The 23,174-nt window shown below is 37.5% G+C and overlaps 2 protein-coding genes across 6 annotated transcripts; one reads left to right on the top strand and one right to left on the bottom strand.

Moving 5' to 3' along the window:
• Positions 1 to 355: 355 nt before the first annotated feature.
• gdf6a (growth differentiation factor 6a) lies at positions 356 to 6,545 on the bottom strand. Its single transcript, XM_082149154.1, has 2 exons — positions 6,007 to 6,545; positions 356 to 2,577 (listed from the first exon to the last, which is right to left on the bottom strand). Exons 1-2 carry the CDS (start codon positions 6,341 to 6,343, stop codon positions 1,697 to 1,699), a joined length of 1,218 nt encoding a protein of 405 aa, XP_082005280.1. The 5' UTR covers positions 6,344 to 6,545; the 3' UTR covers positions 356 to 1,696.
• Positions 6,546 to 10,243: 3,698 nt separating this feature from the next.
• On the top strand, positions 10,244 to 21,672 carry sybu (syntabulin (syntaxin-interacting)). 5 transcript variants are annotated; one of them, XM_082148981.1, is made up of 9 exons: positions 10,813 to 10,843; positions 11,905 to 12,059; positions 13,599 to 13,653; positions 13,910 to 14,087; positions 14,305 to 14,508; positions 16,125 to 16,224; positions 16,654 to 16,803; positions 18,284 to 18,439; positions 19,436 to 21,671. In XM_082148981.1, the coding sequence occupies exons 3-9, from the start codon at positions 13,630 to 13,632 to the stop codon at positions 20,586 to 20,588; spliced, it is 1,965 nt and encodes a 654-aa protein (XP_082005107.1). In that variant the 5' UTR covers positions 10,813 to 10,843; positions 11,905 to 12,059; positions 13,599 to 13,629; the 3' UTR covers positions 20,589 to 21,671. The 5 variants fall into 5 exon arrangements, with proteins under 5 accessions (XP_082005108.1, XP_082005105.1, XP_082005106.1 ...); XM_082148982.1 differs by lacking the exons at positions 10,813 to 10,843; positions 11,905 to 12,059 and adding an exon at positions 10,244 to 10,494 and having other exon boundaries at positions 13,569 to 13,653; positions 18,287 to 18,439; XM_082148979.1 differs by lacking the exons at positions 10,813 to 10,843; positions 11,905 to 12,059 and adding an exon at positions 10,244 to 10,494 and having other exon boundaries at positions 13,569 to 13,653; positions 19,436 to 21,670.
• Positions 21,673 to 23,174: the final 1,502 nt, after the last annotated feature.

The following is a 23,174-nucleotide window of genomic DNA, read 5'->3' as shown; positions in this document are numbered from 1 at the left end:
CTATAAATTGTGCATAATTCCATGCAACTAACTCCAAACAACACCCTAATCCTAACACTATAGTAAGTACATGTAGTAATTATTATAACTCAGTACTTAAGTATATAATTACACAGTAACATCGGCACCTTAAAATAAAGTGTAATAAACTATTTTAACTCAGTCAGTAGCATCACATTTCGTTCATATACTTAAAATCTTTGACTGAGGAGATATCTTTCAGAGGAAAACCTTGATCTCTCTGATAGACTTTCTCATATTTAACAACTGGAACTAAATGAGAGAAAACAAAAACTATGAAATATCATTCAAAATGTTTTTTTTAAAAGCTTTAAAGACAAAATATTTAAATGGATCTGGGGAGTCACTGGCACCACACAAAGTGCATTTATTCATTTTATTAGTACAGTAATAGTGTGGATATAGTATTATCCATTGATATACTGTATTTATATATATATATATATATTTGGGAAAAACCTTAAACTCTAGCTGAATGCACCTCAGGACGTATATTCTATGCAATTATGAGGTAGACATCGATAATGGTATTTCCACCCTCAGCAATAATGAATACATTTTAAATTAATTTTGTTTTATCAGCGTAAGAAATACACGATTATCATGAAAACTCTGTACATCACAAATAATAAAATAATTATAGAATAGAAATTATAGCGATTTGAGTGCATTTATAAATGTACATTAACAAAGAAATGTGGTTTTGCATTTCTTCATACGTTGCACTTTAGGTTTTACTTTACAAATATTTACAGCTCAAATAATGAACAACAGTGCATTCAAAGCTAATGTGCATTTAAATATAATCTCGCTTGCGAGTCTCTTTTTTCTTGTCAGTCAATAGGTCGTGAAAAAACGCTCCTTCCAGATGACTTGGACAGTTGCGGAAGTGCATTTTGTAAAGATGCAAACGTTGATGGATTTCCACTTTTTTTTACTTCTCTGAAAGTACAAAATGACATTTTGTGGATTTTTACCGAAGTAAAAATGTCCAGGCACTTCAAAAAAAACAGTTGTCCGATGCTCCTTCAAAAGCATCTGTCAAGTCTCTGTTTCTCACTGCAGGGATGAAGCAGAATCGCTTTATGCCGTATTTAGTGTTTGGTACATTCACCTTTGCCCTGAATTTGACTCGATTACGCATCGTTGGTCGTAAAAAGCGTTTCCAGAGCACTGTGTTTTACTCATTCATTCATATCCATATACCATATATCTTATCGATATAACTAACAGATGAGTTTGAACAGGTGCCCGTCTCCACATTCTTCCGAGTCCACATAGATAATGGTGTAACACAATCCTCAGTCAATCCTGTCCAGACGGTTATGCACTGAATCTGGCGTTTCTTCTACCTGCCTCGTCCGAGAGACGAATCGTTATAGAAATATTTTGGGTTTTGGGCACGTAATTACAAAAAGAAACCCAGCATGTGTAAGGAAAATGACAAGATTTTGTTCCAAGTCTAGAAAAACTATGCACGCGCTCTTGGCACAACCATGAGCAGTGGCCGGTGTAGATCATTTAAAATGTCAAAATGTCTCTGATGAAAATCCCTTTTGCATAGGTGAGAATTCGCAGTTTGGGCGGCTCAAGCGCGTCTTTACGCATCGTTCAAGTTTTTTATTTTTATTTTTTATTTTTTATGCCTTGGTGCCAAACCCTCGTGTGTGATTCGCTACCTACAGCCACACTGTTCGACCACCATGTCCTCGTACTGTTTGTACACGACGTTGTTGCCGGAGTCTATGTATAGTATACTGATGGGACTGAGTTTTGTGGGGACGCAACAGCTCGGTGGCGTGCTGTTGGGGTCCATGGAGTTCATGAGAGTCTGAATGATGGCGTGGTTGGTCGGCTCCAGGTGCGACCTCAATGGGAAGTCGCACACCCCCTCGCAGTGGTAGGCTTCGTAATCCAGGGGAGCGATGATCCAGTCGTCCCATCCCAGCTCTTTGAAATTAACATGCAGTGCCTTTTTGCTGCATCTCGATTTGGACTTTTTGCCATGCCTTTTCCCATGGCGATTATTGAGCGCAGTTCTCCGTCTGCGCCGCGCTTTAAACTGCAGCGCGCTCTCCTCCTCCTCCTCATGGTCTCCGCGAGACTTGATCTTCTCTTTCATCTCATTAAACAAATTTTCTCTCTTCCTAGACCGCGTGTAGACCACCAAAATGGCTTTTTCTTGCTGCGTTCGGCCGTGCCGGTGCAAACCCAGTTGCTTTAGGTCGATTTCAGTGTCAGTTTTGCCATGCGTAACCTTGAGCTGGAGACAAAGCTGATTCCCTTGATGCCTGTTTTTAAAAATCCCCCAAACATCCAGAACCTCCCATTCTGTTTTTCGGGAATCCTGAAGATCAAGGGATCTGGAAGCCAGTGGCCTCTCTGATCGACATGAGAGTAAATGAATGTTGTAGACGCCTGATGGGGACGCTTGGACATCCCCGGGCGCTTTGCGAAATATCCTTAATTCAGCACCGACCAGCTCCTCTTTGTCTGAGAGAGTTGAGACATCAAACAGATAAGTTTGTCTTCGCAAAGGAGAGAGCGTGAGATCGTCTGCAAGATAAAGAGAAATAATTGCAGTCAGATTCACTTAGAGTGACTCACATTCTAATAAAGGGGCCAGGTAAAACCTAAAACCTTATTTTCGGCTTTCTTTTAGTCTTTGTTGAACAAAGTTGAACAGAGGAAAAAATATATACAAAATTAAGCATTAGAGAGCAGATAGCTAATTTAAGAGAGAGAGAGAGAGAGAGAGAGAGAGAGAGAGAGAGAGAGAGAGAGAGAGATGATGATGATGAAGATGCAATAGCTTAACTCACAGTTTCGTCGTTTTAGATAAATATTTAAATTTTTGTTTTTCTAAAATCTTTGGTAACCGTAACAAGCATACAACATTTTAAAATATTTTATTTATATTACAATGCAGCTTGTCGTAAAAATAAAAGGAAGATGGATGGTTAAATTATTTCTCTGCTGACTCACATTCTAAAACGCCTTATTTTCAGCTTTATTTTAGTTAGAAAGTGGGGCAAACTCACACTAAAATGTATGAAGGAAAAAATCAAGGAGAAAAAAAATGAACGTGATGAAACAGCAGTAGGCTATAGCCCACAAATTTGTAGACCAATATTTCCAGAGATATATTTTTTTTGTTTTGTTTTTTTGTTGCTTTTTTTCTGGTGTAGAAAGCTTGAAGAAACACTTTTGGCTACATTTGGTCGTTTGGGATTCAAAATCAGTTATTGGCTGTACTTTACAGGTTTTTCAGATCAGCATTGGTCTCTGGGGCTATAAAGCACCATGAAGAATTAAAAAATTAAAAAATATATATCATGTGAATCTAAAGCGGGTTTTCGTTTGAAATTTTATCCCATTTTTATAAATCATAGCATGTGGGTAGGCTATATATGTATTTCCTTATGTGGTCATTATTCCTGTCTAATGGCTAAACTGTTTGCAAAATAATTTGTCATAAATATGTACAGGTGATAATAAGAGAGATCTGGTAGCTATAGTGATGGAGAGAGAAAGAAAGAGAGAAAGTGGGGGGAAAGAGTGCGCCAGACACAAAGCGACATACTGTACGTGTTGAACAATGCACAATTAATGCATTCTTTCCCCTTCAGGAATCCAGAGGCCTAGTCGCACTTTATCACCGCCTTTTATCTCTCTGACGGACCAAACGAGAAGCATTTATCTGAATTCACGTGGGCTTGTGTATGTAAGAAATTTAGTTGAACTATTTGTTAGACTATTATCGCTCCAAATACGCCTCGAGCACATATATAATTTAGCCTGAACAAAAATGCCAGATAAATACGTGCATAATTTTCAATAACACCATTAATTTTAATTTGGCTGTTCGAGAGCAGATTGCTTTTTAATGTTCAGAAATACAAAAATGCACTGCATTAAAATCAATTCAAGCCTCAAAGCCTTTTTAAATTGCCATTTAGAACAAATAAATCGAAATTAAATAATAATAATAGGCTATAGCCTATATTGCGACTTTTGGCCATGCGTGAACTTGTAAAATTATTCAAATCAAATGCACGTATGGTCCACAATTGCGTTTTTATAAGACCACAAACAAATCGAATACAAGGTCACCAAATAATTAACAGTTCCAAATTCCCTCCCACCCCACTGAAATGCACCCCTCTTATATTTCATCCCTTCTGCCAAAAACAAACATACCGCTTCAAAAGTGATTACTGCCCGTATAAAATGCAATTGCATGCAGCAAGAGTTGGACGAGTTTCCGCGACGGCCTAAACAGATAAGTGAGGCAAGTTTAGCCACAAACATAAATTCATAAATCATCCCAGCTACACAATCGCACGCTTTTAATCAATGAACATTCTTGTCCAATAATTCGAATCTGTTGGACGAGAGAGAGAGAGAGAGAGAGAGAGAGAGAGAGTTCTCTTGGTGTGGCTACCGGGGCACCATCTGCGTTTTAATGAGTTACTTACAAGTGCCAAAAGTAATTTTCATACATTCCCGTTTGTTCTTGTCTGATCTTGCAACCATAACGATCTAAAATTTGGGGAAATGTCTTATCTGTTTTGGAGGAAATTCCTTCCTGTTACACAAAAAGATTACCGCCTTATCATAATTGAACGGCGCTTGAGTGGAAATGATTCTTGATGACATTCAGCAGCGAATGACGCGCATGGCGCATATAGCTTAGACACTGTAGTGCAGCCAGGCATCTAGAACAGTTTGGTTTAGCATTAAGCACTGGCAGTAAATGTTACACACCGATTGCTACAGCACTTTAAGATGCTTATAAAACAGTTTTGATCTGTACCCCCGCGTAATGTCCTAAACTATCCACAATTTGAATGCTATAAAGCCAGCAAAGTAACAATTCATCAAACTTGAACAGACGTAAGGTCCTCTCCAGTTTTTGCTCTCCTCTTTTGGTGATGTGCCACTAGCTGAACTAGTTCATTACGGGAGAATAGACAGTGTTTGATATGTTATGACATGGACACTCAATTAGATCACCCAGTTCAAATACTCCAATCAGCGGTTTGATGCAAAGCAACCCTCAGAGGGTCCAGTGAAGGGTCATAGCCAATGACACATCAAATCAAAATCAGTGAGGAAAGTGAAGCTTTTTTCATCAAATCAGTGTGCGCTTCTCTTCTTTCTGCGAGCGCGTTTATCTGCAAAAGAAAAGTGCAATGTTTGCGCCGCCTTCCTCTTTTTATTGCATGTTTTTCTCCTCAATGTTCACACAATTACTTTGTTGCAAGTAAATACAATTTAACTGCAACTAATACGCACAGCATTATTATATAAAATAATCCACTTGGGAACTCTAAACTGGATTAAAAGTTGTTTTAACTTTTAAAAGCAAAAGATTTGATCTGATTTGTAGAAATAATAATATTTCCTTTCAGTACCAGTAAAAGCAAATGTAATAATATATTATGTGCGCATGCAAGTAATTTTTCCTCGTGAGGTTTGTGAGAACCGTTTGTGAGACTGCTTGCACGCGAGGATGTTAAGGGAATGATTTATTGCCTTCATTTAGAAAACGGACCAATTAGTGTTTTATTGGCATGTTACCTTAGGGTCAATGTAAAGCCAATATAACTTTATACTAGCCAAAATATGAGGTCGTGCTGACCATTAAATTGCGGCCCAAGCAGGACGAGTGATTACCAAACCATTAGCACATGAACAAACCTTGAAAATGATTCCTCCAATTTCAACGGAAGATATCATTATTTTCCCTTCTAACAATAATCTAGATCCTTTTTTTAGCGCAAAGGAGTTTTTTTTTTTTTTTACTAAAAAGTTATTGCTTTACAAGTCTGCATGTTTAAAGCATATCTTACATCATTTTAAAATAATTATATACAGTATAAGTATAAAGATTTAAAGTAAGAAGAATAGTTAATAAAGACTTAAAATGCAAGAGTGCATAGTTCAGATAATGCATGGACACGAGAATAAAACAAAACAAACCTTTTCCCCTGTCTACAAAACTCGTTATGGTATTTGCAGACTTTGAAGAGCGGAAAAAACTTGCATTGAGCCCCAGTTTTTCAGCAGCGGAGTAAGTCCTGTATATAGAGATCATGTAATCGTGGGGCACAACCGGGTCCTCTAAGTCATCCCGACGACTCACGCCCGGGGAGGATGCGAAAATCTCTTTAAGAAATTTGTGTGACCTTTGTCCATCATACGCGCTCTTGGCACCCTTGCTCCTTTTCTGCGATAGAAGCGCAGCTGACTGGCAACACGGTAAACTCCAAAGGAAAATGAAGAGCGTGTAAAAGGCGACTGCTCTCAAGGCATCCATGGTGTTACTGTCCCCCCAAAAGTGAAGCCGAGCCGTGTCTCCCAGTGAAGCCGGGGTTGTTGGTGGGTTTTTTTTTTTTTTTTTTTTTTTTTTTTTTTTTTGGTTTGTGTTTGTCTCACGAACGCGGAAAGCGCGAGATCCGTGTTGCGTGTCTCAAGTGAAGTGCGCTGTACGCTCAAGAGTGCGAGGCTGCAGACACACACTCACTCACTCACGAGTCACGCCCACTACACAGAAGCTCCAGTATTTATTGGAGAACTTCTCCAGACTCTCTGAAAACCTTCTGAGTTGTTGTCGGTTGTTTTTTGTTTTGTTTTTTAAATGTAAATAATATTAGTAGTAATAGCAGTAGTAGTATAGTAGAAGCAGCTGTGAAATTAGGCTACTATGATGATGAAGATGATGATTATTATTAGGCATATTAGGCTACATTATAGCGATACATAACAATAACATATTATAAATAATAAATATTATAATGAAAGTAGCCTCAATTCTTTCTTAATATTTTTTTTTTAAAATCTTAATTTAATATGATTAATTAATAGTACATTTAGAAATTATTTATATGTGCTCTTAAGGACAGAGTATAGGCTAGCTTAAAAAAAAAGTTTGGTCTCAGAAATTAACAAAAACGATGGACAACTATTGCTCGGTCTCAGGAGTCTGTCCTGAAAGGAAAATAACTTAAGTCATAGGCTAATCTCCGTCTTTGCACCAGGCAATGCAACAGGATGCCAGGTCTTCCAAGTAGACTAACATGTTGACAGAGGTTAACAGGTTGACAAAAATATTCACAGATCTATTGCACTGGCTACAAGTGATCATGGTGCGAAAGCGCATCGTCTTGCGAAGAACTGCACCAGTCCTGTACAAAGAAGTAGTTGCTTAATAGATCAATACCATTAATATGAAAAGTCGAAATAGAGAACTTATTTGCAGGTCAGTTGAGAATATGGGTCTGGTCTGGTAAATAACTTTAATCTTTTGGAAGTTTCAATCTTCAACGTAATACAACTCTATTAAAGTCTATGGTCATATTTATTTCCAGACAGTCTTGTCTCATGCATATGTTAATGTCCTAAAGCTGAAAGAATTTATTGTAACTAGTCGTCTCACTTCTATCCTCAGAATAACCGGCTGCAAGGCACTCTGTTAATTCTCCGGTTTCAAATGTCCCGTTACCTTGCGCTGCACTGCCTCCTTGCGGTTATCCATTGCAATGATGTTGCATTTTGGAAGAAGAAAAAAAAAAACAGCAGAAAAGAAAAGAGAAAAACCTCCGAAGCCAGCAAAATTCATGTTCAGTTAGTGTGCTATAGATCGATTTAAACTTCATAACATTTTCAGAGCTAACACAGCAAATATGGTCAGACACATACAGGGGAGACTGGGGGCTGGCTGTCACATACTTCGTTGAAGATTTCTCAGGGAAAGTGAATTTTAAGTCATTTTCTCCATATTTGCATGCACCATTGTTGAGACAGAATTGAATCTATCTTTAAACAGGCACAAATTTTAACAAATATATTTTAAAAAAAACTCAAGGAAATCATGAAACAGCAAGAATGTAACAGGTAGCCTAACATTGTTTAGACAAAATAAATGATAATCGTTTTCATATAAAACACATGTTCAGTTCAGCATGACAGCCACATTACATAGGCTAGTACATATTTGTATAAAGATACTTTATGACAAATGTATTTTTTTACACAAGGATAGACAGCGCCTACAACAAATGCATCAGTAGCCTACTCACCCCATCACAACACTTTAGTACACTTTAATAATTTAAACAGTGAAACGTCACTTGTCGTTCGATTATCTACCAGCAGAGGGCAGTGAAACCCCATATTATTATTATTGCGCGACCATCATATGACAAACATCAGATACAGTAGCCTATATTCAATCAGTCACACGTGTTTGCTTGAGTAACTCAATTTGTTGCGTTAAAGGTAGGATATAGCAATTTGTTTTACAAACACTTTTTGTTATGCTGGTTGAAACTCTCATATCCTGATAGCAATCAATAATAGAAGTGGTCTAAATGTATTGGCTATATCTTCTGTGGAAGTCACCGGACCAAAACTTTTCAATGATACGATGTCCTTGTCAACATGTATTTCATAGCCTACCTCCTCCACCTTGCTCGTGCAAACATCACACAGCATGTTCAGTAAGGCTATCTAGAGTTGTAGACAGACAGTCACCGAACGCCACAAAGAAAAAAGCAGCAGTTTTTTTTACAGTCCTCCTGAGCCAAAACAACGAGCTTATGCTGTGTGTCTTAACCGTAATTACAAGATGGCAACCCGATTTATGATATGTCAACACTATTAACACTAAAATTAATCTACAGAAATTAGGTGGTAGGCTACAACTAGAACACTGTTGTTTGCATTCATTATTATTGTAATGTTATGTGCTTTGAGACATGAGGTAATTTAACGCCATCTCTCGTCTTGTAATGCTTTGCAGAAGCTGTGTGCGCACGTTCATGTTTTGAAGGAGGCCTGCATGGCTTTGGAGACTCTGAAGGAAGAGTGGGATCTCATAGTTTCAAAGCTATATAGCTTGCTTTTGCTAGCCTGTTTGAAATTGCCTATCCCACCTTTGAGAAATGTACAAAGTTTTTAAACTAAATGACCGACTAAACTAATGTCTTTTGTGGTAAAATACGTTTGATCAAACTTCATACATAATATACTTTGGATGTTATTCAATCGGCCTGAGAATCTTATCTGGAGAATGACTTCGAATCGCCCTGAATTCACGCTCGTTTGGTGAGTTGACTTCAGCACCATGGAGAGCCGACGTCTCCACTCAACTGCACTCAGTCTTTTCTGTCAGCAGTGCTACTCAAGGAAGAACCCTATACCGACAATAAACATCTTATAAGCTGGTTTTCTCATCTTAGATGGTCTCTCAGCCCGGTCAATTTAAGATGAGTTTTGGGCACTTTTTAGCAGGTCAGTTGGACAGCCTATACGATCCTAAACCATTTTAGGCTGGATTTGTAGGAATAATGGAGAATGTAGGCTACTTGATTCAAACACTCCACATGTTAATTTGAAGCATACATGAATAAAGTATTATGCTACTTTTGGTTTGGTATAAAAAAAGAAAAAGAAAAAAAGAAGTGGTATTGTTGACAAAGTATTGCATAAACAACAAGTCATTTACCCGGTATATCCTGTTTTGTAGAGTTTTCATTCTGATGTTGATAATGTTGATACTGAATGAGACTGCTATATTTATTTAAAAAATGTACTGTAGATCTTTGGATTGAAATACAAAATTATTTTCTTTAGTGCATTTTTGTTTTATTTTCCAAAGATTAAAAAGGGTTTTCGATCACCATACTTTTGTTAATTAAAAATAAATCAATAAGCATTTTTTTTTCTTAACATAAAAATAAACAAATAAGCACAAGGAAATATCCACAGGCAAAATATTAAAGTAAAACATTTCTTTGTCATATACATTTTCCTTTAGCATATTTTTGCATGAGCTTATTTGCTTATGCTTATTTATTTGTATTTATTTAAGGAATAAAAATGAATTATATTGAGTCACTTCTTGGTGAGAAAGCTGTTATAAAACTGTCTATGATGATAAGGATTAAAAACACAATGGGGTGTGGTGAAAGAACTAGGCTGCTAAATAAAAGGTTGCAGGTCAGACTCAACCCCAATCCATTACCCATCCATCACTACCCTAAAACAAGAGGACTTCTAGTCACTTTTGATAAAACATTAAGCCAAATGACTACTGTCATCAGTATAGGCTACTAGCCAGTGAACCGTGCACGTCAATAAAACCGACTTGTTCAATCTCTCTTGGGCACGTAAGAGTTAATTCTTGCTGCTCGTTACATAACACACTTGGAACATTTACGTCGTACTGGCGATGTCAATCTCCTCAGCCTCTTCTGCTTGAGCACATACACTGATGCACTGAGATGTGCTGTGCGGAATAATCTGGCTTCTCTCGCAGACAGAGGCTGAGAGTCCTTCACATCAGATCAAAACAAGAGCTGAGGACCGAGAGCGCGCATTGTGTTGTTCTGAAGGGATACGGGGCTGCGCATGCTTCACTCTCACTCACTGGAATCAGGAATCCACCCAGCACTTCACGAGGCAAGTGTATTTACTTACTGCGTCACACTGTTGTTTTCCATAGCGGGATTTTTTATGAACATATATTAACGAAAAGAATGTTATAGCCTATATTATATATTATTTGATTTGACTATTTTTAATTCGAAAAAGACATTGGTACGGCAGCTTCAATTCAACATGTTTGCTCTAAATCTGAATAACACTGCTTTTGTCTAACGCTTTGTGTAAGATTAATGTTTATTTTGAAGAAACAATAGGAATAAAATAAATTTTTGTCATCTATTAGAAAAGCAGTTTATTTTAAATCGTGTTTTTTTGTTGCATATTTGCTGTTTAGGTGAGGCAGATCGAAGCATCAACGTTTGTCAATCAGGTAACTTAATCAACTTTGATTTAATTGAGATTCATTTTTGCAAGCCAAAATATTATAAAACATCTGTCCTTTGTGGGAAAGCGGAAAGAAAAAAATACGTCGTGCCACAGAACGTTATAAAACACTATAAAGTTTGTTAAAAAGTTCACCTTTATTTATTAAACCAGGCAAGTTACTTAAGAACAAATTCTTATTTTCAACAACAGCCAGGCAAACAAGGTGAAAGTAATTATATATATATATATAGCCTATATATATATCTAAAGAGAATCCTCTTTGAGAATTACGGGAATTAATTTGAACTGACATTAAAATGACAAAGCAAAATGATACATATCTTTATATATATATATATATATATATATATACATATACTTTTGCATTGTATATTTCTCAAAAGCTGGTAGAAATTTCACCAAAAAGTATCAAGAGTGCACTGAATTCTCACTGGAAATAGAGATTACTGCACAAAAAAAAATCCTAGTCAGTTAAAAATTCATGGAATGCTGCACAGTGTAGACTAAAAGAGAAGCAACTAGAGAATAGGAATTTCTGAAAGTTGTACTCACTGACTAATGTGCATTGCCAACCTGTATTTAGGCATCGTCTTTTGTAGTCAAGCTCAAATGGCAACACTAAAACAAGCAAGCAGAGAAAGCACTCAAAGCCAGTAGCAAATGCATTTGTGCACATTACTCTCTGTCTCCAATAACATTGAGTCATCGTTGCTTTAGTGGACTAATGACAGAATGAGGAGTCACTGGTGCTGAGGCAACTAATGTGTCTCTAGATCTTAATGTGTTGTGTTGACTAGGTAGCCAGAGGACAGTCTGTTTACTTATATTTCTGCGTATCGGAACTAAAAAGTAGTTCAAATTTACAGTATATTTTAAATATAAAAAGGCTAAAGAATAATATGTAAGATAATGTTGATTTTTACTGTCATGTTTTATGCATGAAATCATTCTTAATTAAATCAGAGCAGTACATTACATAAGCTGTTGTGATTCAATGAATATATATAACCTAACTGTGACTTCACTCCTGTTTATCACCTCAAGCCAGTCATGCCATTTCCATATAAGATGGATAAGGTGATTGAAGAGAGACTGCATCAGTAACTTCTAACTGTGTCAGGCTTAAACTAGTCTCAGCTTTTCTATTAGGCTGACAAGGAGTAAAAACACTAAGCTTCTTGTCCTGACACAAGACATCAGTTAAGTGAATCACTGACCACTATCTGGCTTCTTTAATGGCTATGTTTCTCTGTGTTGCCACTTGCCAGGTCTGTGTTGCTTGGTTGTGTTGCTAAGGCTCTGACATGGGCTCCAAGAGAGAACAGTCAAGCTCCCATGAGTGGCAATTTGACAGTCAAAAGATTTTGATAGCTAATTGAATAAGGCAAAATATATCGACACTAATGTTCAAAAGTTTTGGGGCTGGCAAGATTTATAAATGTTTTTGAAAGAAGTCTATTATGCTCATCAAGGCTGCATACATTTGTTTGATCAAAAAACAGTGATATTGTAAAGTTTTATTACAATTTAAAATAAGTATTTTCTATTTCAATTTAATTTTGTATCAATAATCAAACAGCTGTGCTGCTTAGTATTTTTAGGAAACTGTGATACATGTATTTCAGAATTCTTTGATAAACAGAAAGTTCTAAATACATTTTTGAGATAAGAAATTTCCAAAGAATTTTTTGGAAATAGAAATATTTTGTATCATTATAAAAAAAAGTATTAATTTCTTTCAGAAAAAATTTTCTTTCAAAAAAAGACTCCAAACATATAAATGGTAGTGTACATTTTCAGAACAGTTCACAAAACCTTTTTTTTTTTTTTTTTTAAAATGAAACAAACAATTTTTAAAAAGTGGCTTAATACTTCATCATTTAAAACAATGCAGTGACATAAGATACTCAAAATCAAGAAACATGTTTTCCATATCCGAAAGGAATGGGAAACCTAGATAAAGGTTGTGCTTTGACTTCTTTTGTAATGAAACATGGCATCCGGATGCAAAATGGAAAGAGGCGAGAACGCAGCTATGCGTGAAACTTAAGGGATTACGTCATCCGCATTGAAAGCAACTCTAACCCTTACATAACCAACATCAAAAAGATTCTGAAAAACAAGTCACACATACACTACTAACAACAGGAAATGGACCAATGACGTCATAGTCAATCAAGCGTGATACACTACCGTATATTAAATGATTCAGAAGCTGCTTTGGTTTGTTAGTTATGAGCAGATCTGGAACACCCAAAGCAATTAAATAAGATAACCAGAAAGGTGGGGTTTTATCATCTCTCGAAACAGACAAGGATTATTGACCATATTACTTCCTTCTCAAAGTGCAAAGCCTTTTACATAACACTCACTAAATTCACTGACCGGCAAATGAATCATGTTGAATAGGAGCACTGGATTAGTTTAATTTTGAATAAGAGTTCCTGCAGTTTAAATTCCAAGTACTAGTGAAATTAATTTAGATTTAGTGGGTGGCTGATGGGGTCCTTTCTCTTGTATGGACCATTTAGAGTCATACTTGATCATACATACATACCTTTATTTCAGACATATAAGCTCCATTCTATTTATAGAGCCATTCATGAATGGGGTTAAAACAGCCTGGCATCTCGTGGTATGACCTAATTTTGTACACTGTTATCTTTCTTTTTCTGGTTTGCTTGTCATACCATCACCTCATGCTCAAGTAACCCGTTTCTTCTTTTTTTTTTTTACAGTTTTACTTGAAGTATTCCCTATTTAAGAAGAATGGGACCTTTGCAGATGTATGAGGTGCTTTACTATCTTAACTTTAAATCATTTTCCTTACTTTCCTTTTCCTTCCCAAACCCATTTTCCTTACAGCGAGACAAGCGGCATGCATGCAAGACTTAAATTGCATACTGAAATAACTTCAAGGACGCACGCATAATTCAGCTCAATATCAGCTTTAAAAAAGGTTAAATAACTCACCTCGGATGCTGGCTGTAGGTTGCTTGTCTCTATGTAATCGTAGCACCACCAGTTATCAATATTCCATTTCCTGCAGGTGAAGGAAAAGGGAAGCATGCGCAGCCGTATCCCTCGATTTGTCCTCCACCCCTTGCGTACTAAAGCAAAGGAGTCGTCGGTGTCCAACATGCCATTGTCAGAAGAGGAGAGCAAGGATTTTGACATTAGCTCCCAGCACTCGAAAAGAACCATCAGCCCAAACAGCCTGTCCTCTGGTAGGCCATATGAGGTTGATAGGATCCTGATAGGATACTTGGGAATTTTATTCCAAGTATAATGTAGTATTAGATAAAAAATTTGCACTGAAATATCATTATTTGCTGTATGATGGATTTAGTGTGTCGATGTCCTAGTGCACTTGACCTTTCTGATAAGGAAAAGCACTATAGCATCATTGTGGAGCAGTATTTAAACATGGATCTGTCTTCTCAGATGATACCGGATGCCCAAGCAGTCAATGTGCATCGCCAACCAAGACCCTCTCAGGCTCTGACAACAGTCCAATGGGTTCACCCTCTCTGGGAGAGCGCACGGTCAAAGTGAAGAGAGTTCGGATGAACGTAGTGGCCGAGTGGAGCAAACCCACACAGAAGCACAAGAGAGAGAAGCAACAGCCTGCCTCCATCATGCATAAAGGTCATTTTATTTCTGCTATATTAGCTACTTTTTATATTCTAAAAGGTTAACTATTAAAATAATAGTAATAATTATTATTAGGCTATATTTTATATAACCCTTTCTGATGCTCATGGCCACTTTACAATCAATCAGAATAAAAAAAAAATTTGATAGATATATGATTTACATGATTATAATATCAGGCCAAATAGTCATGCTTTGAGTGAATGCTTATAAAAAAGAAAAAATGTTTTTCTGTATTCAGAAAAGTATGTGAAATTAGAATGATTGGGTTTAGAAATCTAATGTTTGGTTAAAACAACCACGAACATTACAAGGACAGTTTGTGCATGAAATCCTTATCAACTTGTGTGCAAGCATGCACGTCCACTGGGATGCAAGTACAAACATGTAAACACATGCAGCTCTATTTCCTATCTCCCTGTTTCTTATTTTGAAAGTATGATGCATAATTAATTTATTTAATGTGATGGTCACACCTGCCTGTTTAATCCATTTAGATGTTCTTGAGACTGGGTTTCTCTGATGTCTTTACTTGAAGGCATAAATAATTGGAGGCAACACAATCCAGGAAGCAGCAGGTGCCATTAGCTTGATTACCCTGTCTCATTGAGGCCACTGATTGGTTGGCTTGTAGATGGCCAATCAGTGCAATTAAAAGTAGATGGCTCCTCCCCCTGCTTGTGAGAATTCACAGCATTTGAGCTTGATTCGTATTGAGCAACTGCACAATTTTGGGATTGTTAGTGAGTGAGTCACATTTGTTCGGTTATTTAGTTGGTTAGTAAGGTAAATAGTTAGTAGAAATATTTAAAAGAGTACACTTTATCATGGTTTTGTCAAAAGGAAAGAGAAGCTTCTCAGGTATGTATATTTTTGGGACAAACTTTTGAAGAAATTAAGATTTTGAATTATCTTACCCCCAGTATCCTTGTCTGTCAGTCACCTCTTTTAGAATTAAATACTTAATGCATTTAAAAAAAAAAAAAAAAATTTAATACTGCATTATCTTAAACATGTCTTGATCTGATATAAGGATGTCTAATATATAGTTCAGAGAGTTATCTCTTTGCACTCCTATTTCATCTCAATGGAAGTTCCAGGAAGTACGTACTCAATGTTAGATATTTTTGTATGAAACAGAGGAAATATATAGGAATATTCCATGCTTTTAGGAACCCTCGCACTGGTAAAACCTAAAATATGACATTTTTGCAATGAATGTGTTGCTTGCAAGATGGAATATATTACTTTTGAATGGCTGTAAAAGCAGAAACGGTGGTCTAAGTGCTAAAGCTAACTAGAAAAGTGAATGGTTGCAGCTGAGTTGATATTCAAGAGAAATCAAATGTGAAGGACTCCTCTGAAAGATTCAGTCTTTAACTTTCCCAGCTATAGTTCTTCCATAATGGAAGCAGGCAATGTTTGTCACAGAAGTGTGCAACCCTATATCCTCTGACAAGCCTCTTTGATCTGGCTACTGGAAATATGCTAATTTGAAACGTGCTTGGGTTGTGCATTTGCCAAGTTTGAAGTCTCTACTTCTACTTCTTTTTTTTTCTTTTTTTTAGAGGAAACTTTAAACTTTTGATCTCCATTTCTATGCCCTGTAGTCAGTGAGACAGATTTCAGCTCATCTAGCAGCACTGGAAGCTACAAGACACGTGAAACCCTGCCCAGCAACTCCACAGGGAAGATCTCATCTTCTCGCAGGTATGGTTTATGCTTTATTTTATGCACTGTATCTGTAGCCTAATACAAGATGGCTGATATTTGGGGTTTTTTCTGTAAGATTTGATATTTCATCCAAGTCGTCTTACAATTTTGCATGTTGCCTCAAATAAAAAAATACTTTTTTTATTTTTTTATATATGATTAAAACAGTGTGCATTAAACAATGAGGCATCATTGTTGTCACATGATCTCATTACATGCATGTTAAATTCAGTAAATGGTGTACATATGGCGAACAAGTTGAAGTTAAGCATTGTGCACATTTTGGCAAATGTGCAGTAGGCCTAGTAAGTTCCATGCATTCTGATAGAATGTGTTGCATGGTGGTTTTTTATTCCAAACATAGCCTACATGTCTTGCCCATTATGACACAGTCCTGTCCTATTTGCTTGCTCTTATCTCCCTCAGTCGTGGGCCTCACATCAGGAGCCTGCCTGTGTTTAAGCCCGCGGGAAGCCCCACCGCCTCTCGCGACGCAGAGCTTTATGCCCCATACAGGATGTCCCCCAAAGCCCCTTCTGTCACCAATAGCAGTACCAACTCCAGCTCTACCAGAAGGTATGAACCAGGGGCAGAAACCAACAAACAGACGGACAGGATGCTGAGGACACGACAGGAAGTTTGAGAACATGTTCTACGCAGGGCTCAGGAACCAAACAGATAGTGTGTTATCGTGTCCTCAAACTCTTCACAGAATAAAGGATTAGATTGGTCACGGTTTGGCTCTGCGAGGCTTTGTGGGGATTTTGACAACACTGTCTGCTCTCATTTTGCCCACGCAGACAGCAAATCTGTTGACTGGCTGATGGGAGTAAAGTGTTTTTCAGTGCCACGTTTTTGTAGAGAGGGTGAGGGGGGCATTAATATTTCATGTGTGCGCAGTCAGTATGCACAGTCAGGGAGTGTCGTTTTGCTTGTTAATAGCATGATGTGGTGTTTCTGACTTTTTTACTTTCCCTTTTATGGGATGGAGGGTAAAAAAAACAGTGGGTATTCTTGTTGACATGGTGGAAAGGAGTGATTCTGGGTCATTCTGGTATATGTAGCTTCCATTTATTTTTATTTAATTATTTTTATAACCCACACTCTCCATTTTGATTCTTTTTTTCTTTCTTTTTTATCCAAGCACAGAATGTGTGTGCTCTGTAATGCCTGCCTGGCCTTTTCAGAGTCCTTGTTTGTTCTTCTATTGTTTCATCTCTGGCACAGATGCAAATTTGACTTCAAAGCAACTTAGCAGGTTGCTAGGAGATTGTGCCTCTAGTCAGATAAAAGGGCCATTACTTTGATTCTCTTTCTCTTTCTCTTTCTCTTTCTCTTTCTCTTTCTCTTTCTCTTTCTCTTTCTCTCTTCAAATGGCGGCAGTACTCAAATTGTTTATCATATAATACATGTCCTTAATTTTATATTTATATAATCTCGATCTCGTTGGAACTATGGTTTCTATGGAAATATACATGTATACATTTAATAATTTGCTGTCTAATGCATGATTGTTTAGGGTTTTTTCCCCTCTCTCTATTGACCATGGGGTGTGTTTCCCAAAAGCATCGTTAGCCAACTATGGTCGCAAGTTCCTTCGTTATCAGCATAGATCAACGAGTCTGTGTTTCCCGAAACCATAGTTCCAACGAACATTCTCAAACCGCATCGCAAAGCTGTTCGCATTATGTGGACTCAATAAATCCTTATCTTGAGTAAAATAAGCAAGCTGACATTCAGTACAATCTATATCTATTATTTTGAATAATCCATGTAATTCATGGCAAGAATCTGGCATTAATTCGATCTAAAACTCATTAAAAGAAGTTATTACTCCACCACCTGTGTGACATAATTAATCAACGTGGTTTCGGGAAACATTCGTAACTAGCTTGTGTAATGTATTAGAAGAGCTTGAACATTTTAGATTTTGCATTGTAAACAGTAACTGATTACAGACACAACAGGCCATGTAGTTCATTACTTAAGCTCTTGTAGCTTTCATATTACCATGCTGCATCACATTTTAAAAAGGTAAACCTGTTTTTACTTTCAGAAGAACTACTCCTGTGCGCTACCATTCCTGCGGAGACAATCATGGCATCAAGCCTCCCAATCCAGAGCAGTACCTTACCCCTCTACAGCAGAAAGAGGTATCCATACGACACCTCAAGACCAAGCTCAGAGACTCACAGAACACAGTTTGTGACCGGTAAGACTCTACTTTGACATATATGGGCTATTATGTCACTGTGTTCAAATTGATGGGATTAGTTAGGGGACTCCCTTAAAGGCCCACTGAAGTGCCTTGGAACGCGCAGCTTTGTCTTATCCGTTGACGTAATTTTTCACTGAAACAGGAAGCTAAGGTGGGACATATTGAATGGCTCCTCCCCCTTTTCAAATGGCCAATTGGTTTAGTTTACCTCACAGACTGCAAGTCGTACTTGACAGCATCATGGAAGCGATGATACGTTGGATTCAATTGTAGACGTGTGAATAAATTCTTGCCATTTCATTCTCGTATCATTTCATTTTTATTCACGGAATAAAACTTGAGCGTTTGAGCAACCGAACATACATCTCCAACCCATATTGCTCCGTGATGTGTCAACGGTCGCTTTGGCCAGGTAGTATATTTATAGCATAGGGAGCAGGATGCTTCAGATTCTAGAGAGCATTTGATTGGACAGAATATGTGATGAGAAGCTGAAGTACGCAGTGATGTCATAAAAATCCGTGATCCATTTTAGCGGAAGTGAGAGACTCTAGTTTTGAATGCTTATATCTTCTAAATGCACATTTTGTCTTTGTTTTGGAACACACCAGCTTATTCATAACCTCAAGGCTAACATATTCATACTGTAAGCTAAAAAAACTTACATTTTGATTTCAGGGGGCCTTTAAGAACAAATTTTCCATTGGAAATCTGTTAACATGCCCAGTTTTCATTAATTTATGATTGTTCATATACATTACAATACTAATCCCTGTTTTTACCTATGAACAGTTGTCTAAAAACACAGAAGATATTCAGCTAATGTTAGTTAGTAGTCACTGCATGATTATGTTCTAGTAAAACTACAAAAAAAGGCGGCATTGAGGTCAAGTTATTCAACTAAAACTGAAACAAATGAGATTTTTAATTACAATTCCCTCAAGAGCTCTGACACAATTCAAACACTGATATTACATTGATGGGTTACAGGGAGACTGAGATTGAGGAACTGAAATCCCAACTGGGGCGTATGCGGGAGGACTGGATAGAGGAGGAATGTCACCGGGTGGAAGCTCAGCTTGCTCTTAAAGAAGCTCGCAGAGAGATCAAGCAGCTGCGCCAAGTGGTGGAAACTATGAAGAACAGCCTCGTGGAGAAGGACAAGGGCATCCAGCAGTACTTCATCGACATAAACATCCAAAACAGGAAGCTGGAGTCCTTACTCCACAGCATGGAGTTAGCGCAGAATGGCTGCTACTTACAGGATGAGCCGACGTTAGACTTTATCTGTGAGTCTCCAGATATATCTACCGCTGGCAAGTTGGAGATGGATCTACATGGTGAGGAGCAAGCGGTGGAGGAGATGGCTGATAGTGAGCTGCTGGCCAATGACGAGATGGCCAACAGAGCAGAGATTCTGGAGCAGGTTCTCATGTCCACTGCTGTCGATTCAAGCCAGGACGGTGGCACCAAGATCATTCCCCAACCAGGACTGTCAACCCTGGAGACGAGTGTCTCGGAAAAGAGCACAGAGGAGAACATCTCAAGCGACCCCTTTAGTGCAGAAGATAAAGGTGTCCAGACGGATGAGGTGATCTACACCGCTGATCTCCAAGCTCTCCTTTTCCAACTGCTAAAGCTCCAGGGTGGCGGCTTCTCTGGCCTCCTTATTCCTTCTCCCCACCAATCCCAGGAATTACCTTCAGCGCAGGTTCCCAAAAAGTTTGAGGACTTGCTTGAACCACAAAAACCCATAAAGAAGAAGTTACCTGAAGCACAAGACAAAGTCAAAGATGTTGGCCTCATTTGCACCAACACTGCCCAAAATGCTCCTAGTGATTCCGGTCTGTGCGTTTCTGAGCCCAGAATGAGTCCAGAGTTCATGGAGGAGCTGAATTTCGACCTGAAGAATTCAAAGAAAACCTCTAGCATGGCAGTGGTGGGGAAAAGCCACTGGAGCAACAACTTCTTGGTGGATCTGGTTGCTGTGGCGGCGCCCGTGCTGCCCACCGTGGCGTGGCTCTACTCGCAGCACGGTTTGGTCGGAGGGGCTCCAGTGTACAACATTGTAGCTTTGATTCGAGGCTGTTGCATTATGGGATTGCACTCACTCCGCCATGTCTCTCACGGGCCAGACACTTAGTAGCCCTCACCCACATCTACAACAAGAGCACTTAAACTTTATCTTCAAGTAGAAATTGTGTTTTTGCACACGTGATTATACGCATACACTTATTTTCCGTTTAGTTGTGACATTCCTACTTTGCACTGTGTATTTTTGCCAGCTGAGGCACAAAGGATGAATTTATGGGGATATAAAGGGACTTGATTTGTCTTTTTTTGTGTTATTTATTACCCTTATGTTTGCGTGTATAAATATATAAATATTTTTGCAGAATCTGATCATGTAGGTGGTTATGTTGCTCAAGTCTTGTTCTTTGCTGACTGCTATTCCCTGCTTTTTATAAGAGTCATTTGGAGTGACAATAGGGGTTGACTGTCAGTTGACCATTATTTTTGTTGTGGTTAAAATGTTTTTTGTGTTCCAAAAGAACTAAAACCTTCTGCCAAACCTTAAATGTGTTCAACCTTTTGTGTTAAGTGAAACCGTATTTCTCTCCTGGAGTTCGAGCTTTTCACATGTTGCTCTGTAAACTTGACATTTCCTGAAAGGCAGCGCTTTCCACAGTACAGCGAACACTTGTTATGTGCCTGAGCTATGTGCAATATTTTTGTTTATATCAGATGTATATCATTATATTTATTACTAACGCATGGAAAAACCCCTTCAAGTTTGGCCTTTTATTGTGTGGTAAAATTGTCTAATGTCCCACAATAAATCGGTTCTTACAGAAAGCTCTACAGAGTTTAATGACTGTCATTTACAAAGTACTACACATCCCCCAACCATTTGAATGTTTGCTTGTCAGAGGTGGACAGTAACAAAGTACACTTTTTGAGTATATATGTACTTTACTTGAGTATTGTTTTGTTTTTCTGGAAACTTTTCACTTAACTTCACTACATTTGAAAGACACATATCGTACTTTTTACTCCACTATATTTCTGTCAAGGTCCTTGAGTAGATGATTTTGGTTGCAGGTGTATTTTGGTTGGAAATGAAAGTCAGGTTGACATCAGAACTCAACGTCAGATTGACGTCAACATCCAAAGTCGGACAGACGTTGGATTTTGGTTGGAAATGAAAGTCGATTTTAATTTTCAACCGCAATACAACGTCTGTCCAACGTTGGAGACTGACATCACAATCTGACGTTGGGTTCTGACATCAACCTGATTTTCATTTTCAGCGTTGGGTTTGGTCTTCTAAATGCGAATTTTGTCATTGTTTTGGAGCACACTAGCTTATAGATAACAGTAAGGCTAACATATTCATACTAAAAGCCAAAAACCTTTTCATAGATACTTTAAATAGGGCACTATTGAGGGAACAGCCATTTGGGTGTCTGAAAACCATTGTGGACGTTAGTGCACTTATTCAATCTCACATTCAATTCAATCTCACATTGATATTGATATGAGGGTATGGGGTGATTTCGGACACAACCAATATCTGATTAACGTGAATATTTTTACAAGTCTTCTCGACTAGATGTCATCCTTTTTTCTTTCTTTTTTTACCTTGTAGGATGTTACTATGGGATCCCTGTTTGTTATAAAAGTTTGCATAATTTGATCATGCTTTCCGCTACCAATAAGAGTGTAGTATTGTTGTAAGAAGTAAAATTCTGCAGATTTTCTAAAACTGGTGCATAAAATGCAAAAAAGAGTTGGTTGATTATCTGGGCCTGTTTTTCAGGTGCATCTCATATTTATACATTTTTAAATAAATATAATAAAAATCTTTATAACCCAAGAATGAAAGTGATCTTTTATTCTGGAGAAAAAAAGGTTTAATGCCCAGCAAAGTGAGTTAAAGTGAGTCTTAATCTCCAGGATTAGCTTTAATCCTAGATTAACGCAGTTTAATTCTTTGCTGTTCACAAGAAAGCTTTAGAAAGCTAGTTGCTGTTTATAAAGCAATATTTTAAGAAACCAAAATTCTGATTTTGTAATGTCTATGCCATACCTACATTAGCATTTCCAACATTGTGTTTCATAACATTATATATTTTTATATTAATCAAATAAAATTGCCAACTAATGTTATAGAATTTTGTGTATATACACACACACATAACTAATATTTTTACACTTTTTTTTTTCTTGGTTGGAAATGGCAGACATTGACAGACGAACAACAATTTACGTTTCATGCATCATGTCTCCTATTTCATTTTATGATGGATTTTAATGTTTAGATTGAGAGTGTGTTAAGATAGATCAATATCCATAAAATTCGTTTGAAAAGCAAAACTATTTTTAAATATAAAAATGAATCAAAATAAAACATAAATAAGGTTAAGAAGTTTCTAAGACAGTTGTACTATGACCTTTATATCACAAAAAGTAAAATAATAATTATAAAATAATAAAAAGAAAATTGACATAAAGTGCCCTCACTTGACGAAACAACCGTAAAGAGTTTATAACCTGTAATTTGTTTTAAGATAAATCCTGTAGGCAGCGACAGACCTGCCCAGGACCCAAACACACACACACACACACACACACACACACACACACACACACACACACACACACACACACACACACACACACACACACACACACACACACACACACACACACACACACACACACACAC

The sequence above is a fragment of the Leuciscus leuciscus genome (assembly GCF_965113295.1).
Source record: "Leuciscus leuciscus genome assembly, chromosome: 20".
Taxonomy (NCBI): Eukaryota; Metazoa; Chordata; class Actinopteri; order Cypriniformes; family Leuciscidae; genus Leuciscus; species Leuciscus leuciscus.
The sequence above is the reverse complement of the archived record's forward strand: the minus strand, read 5'-3'. Positions and strand labels throughout refer to the sequence as shown.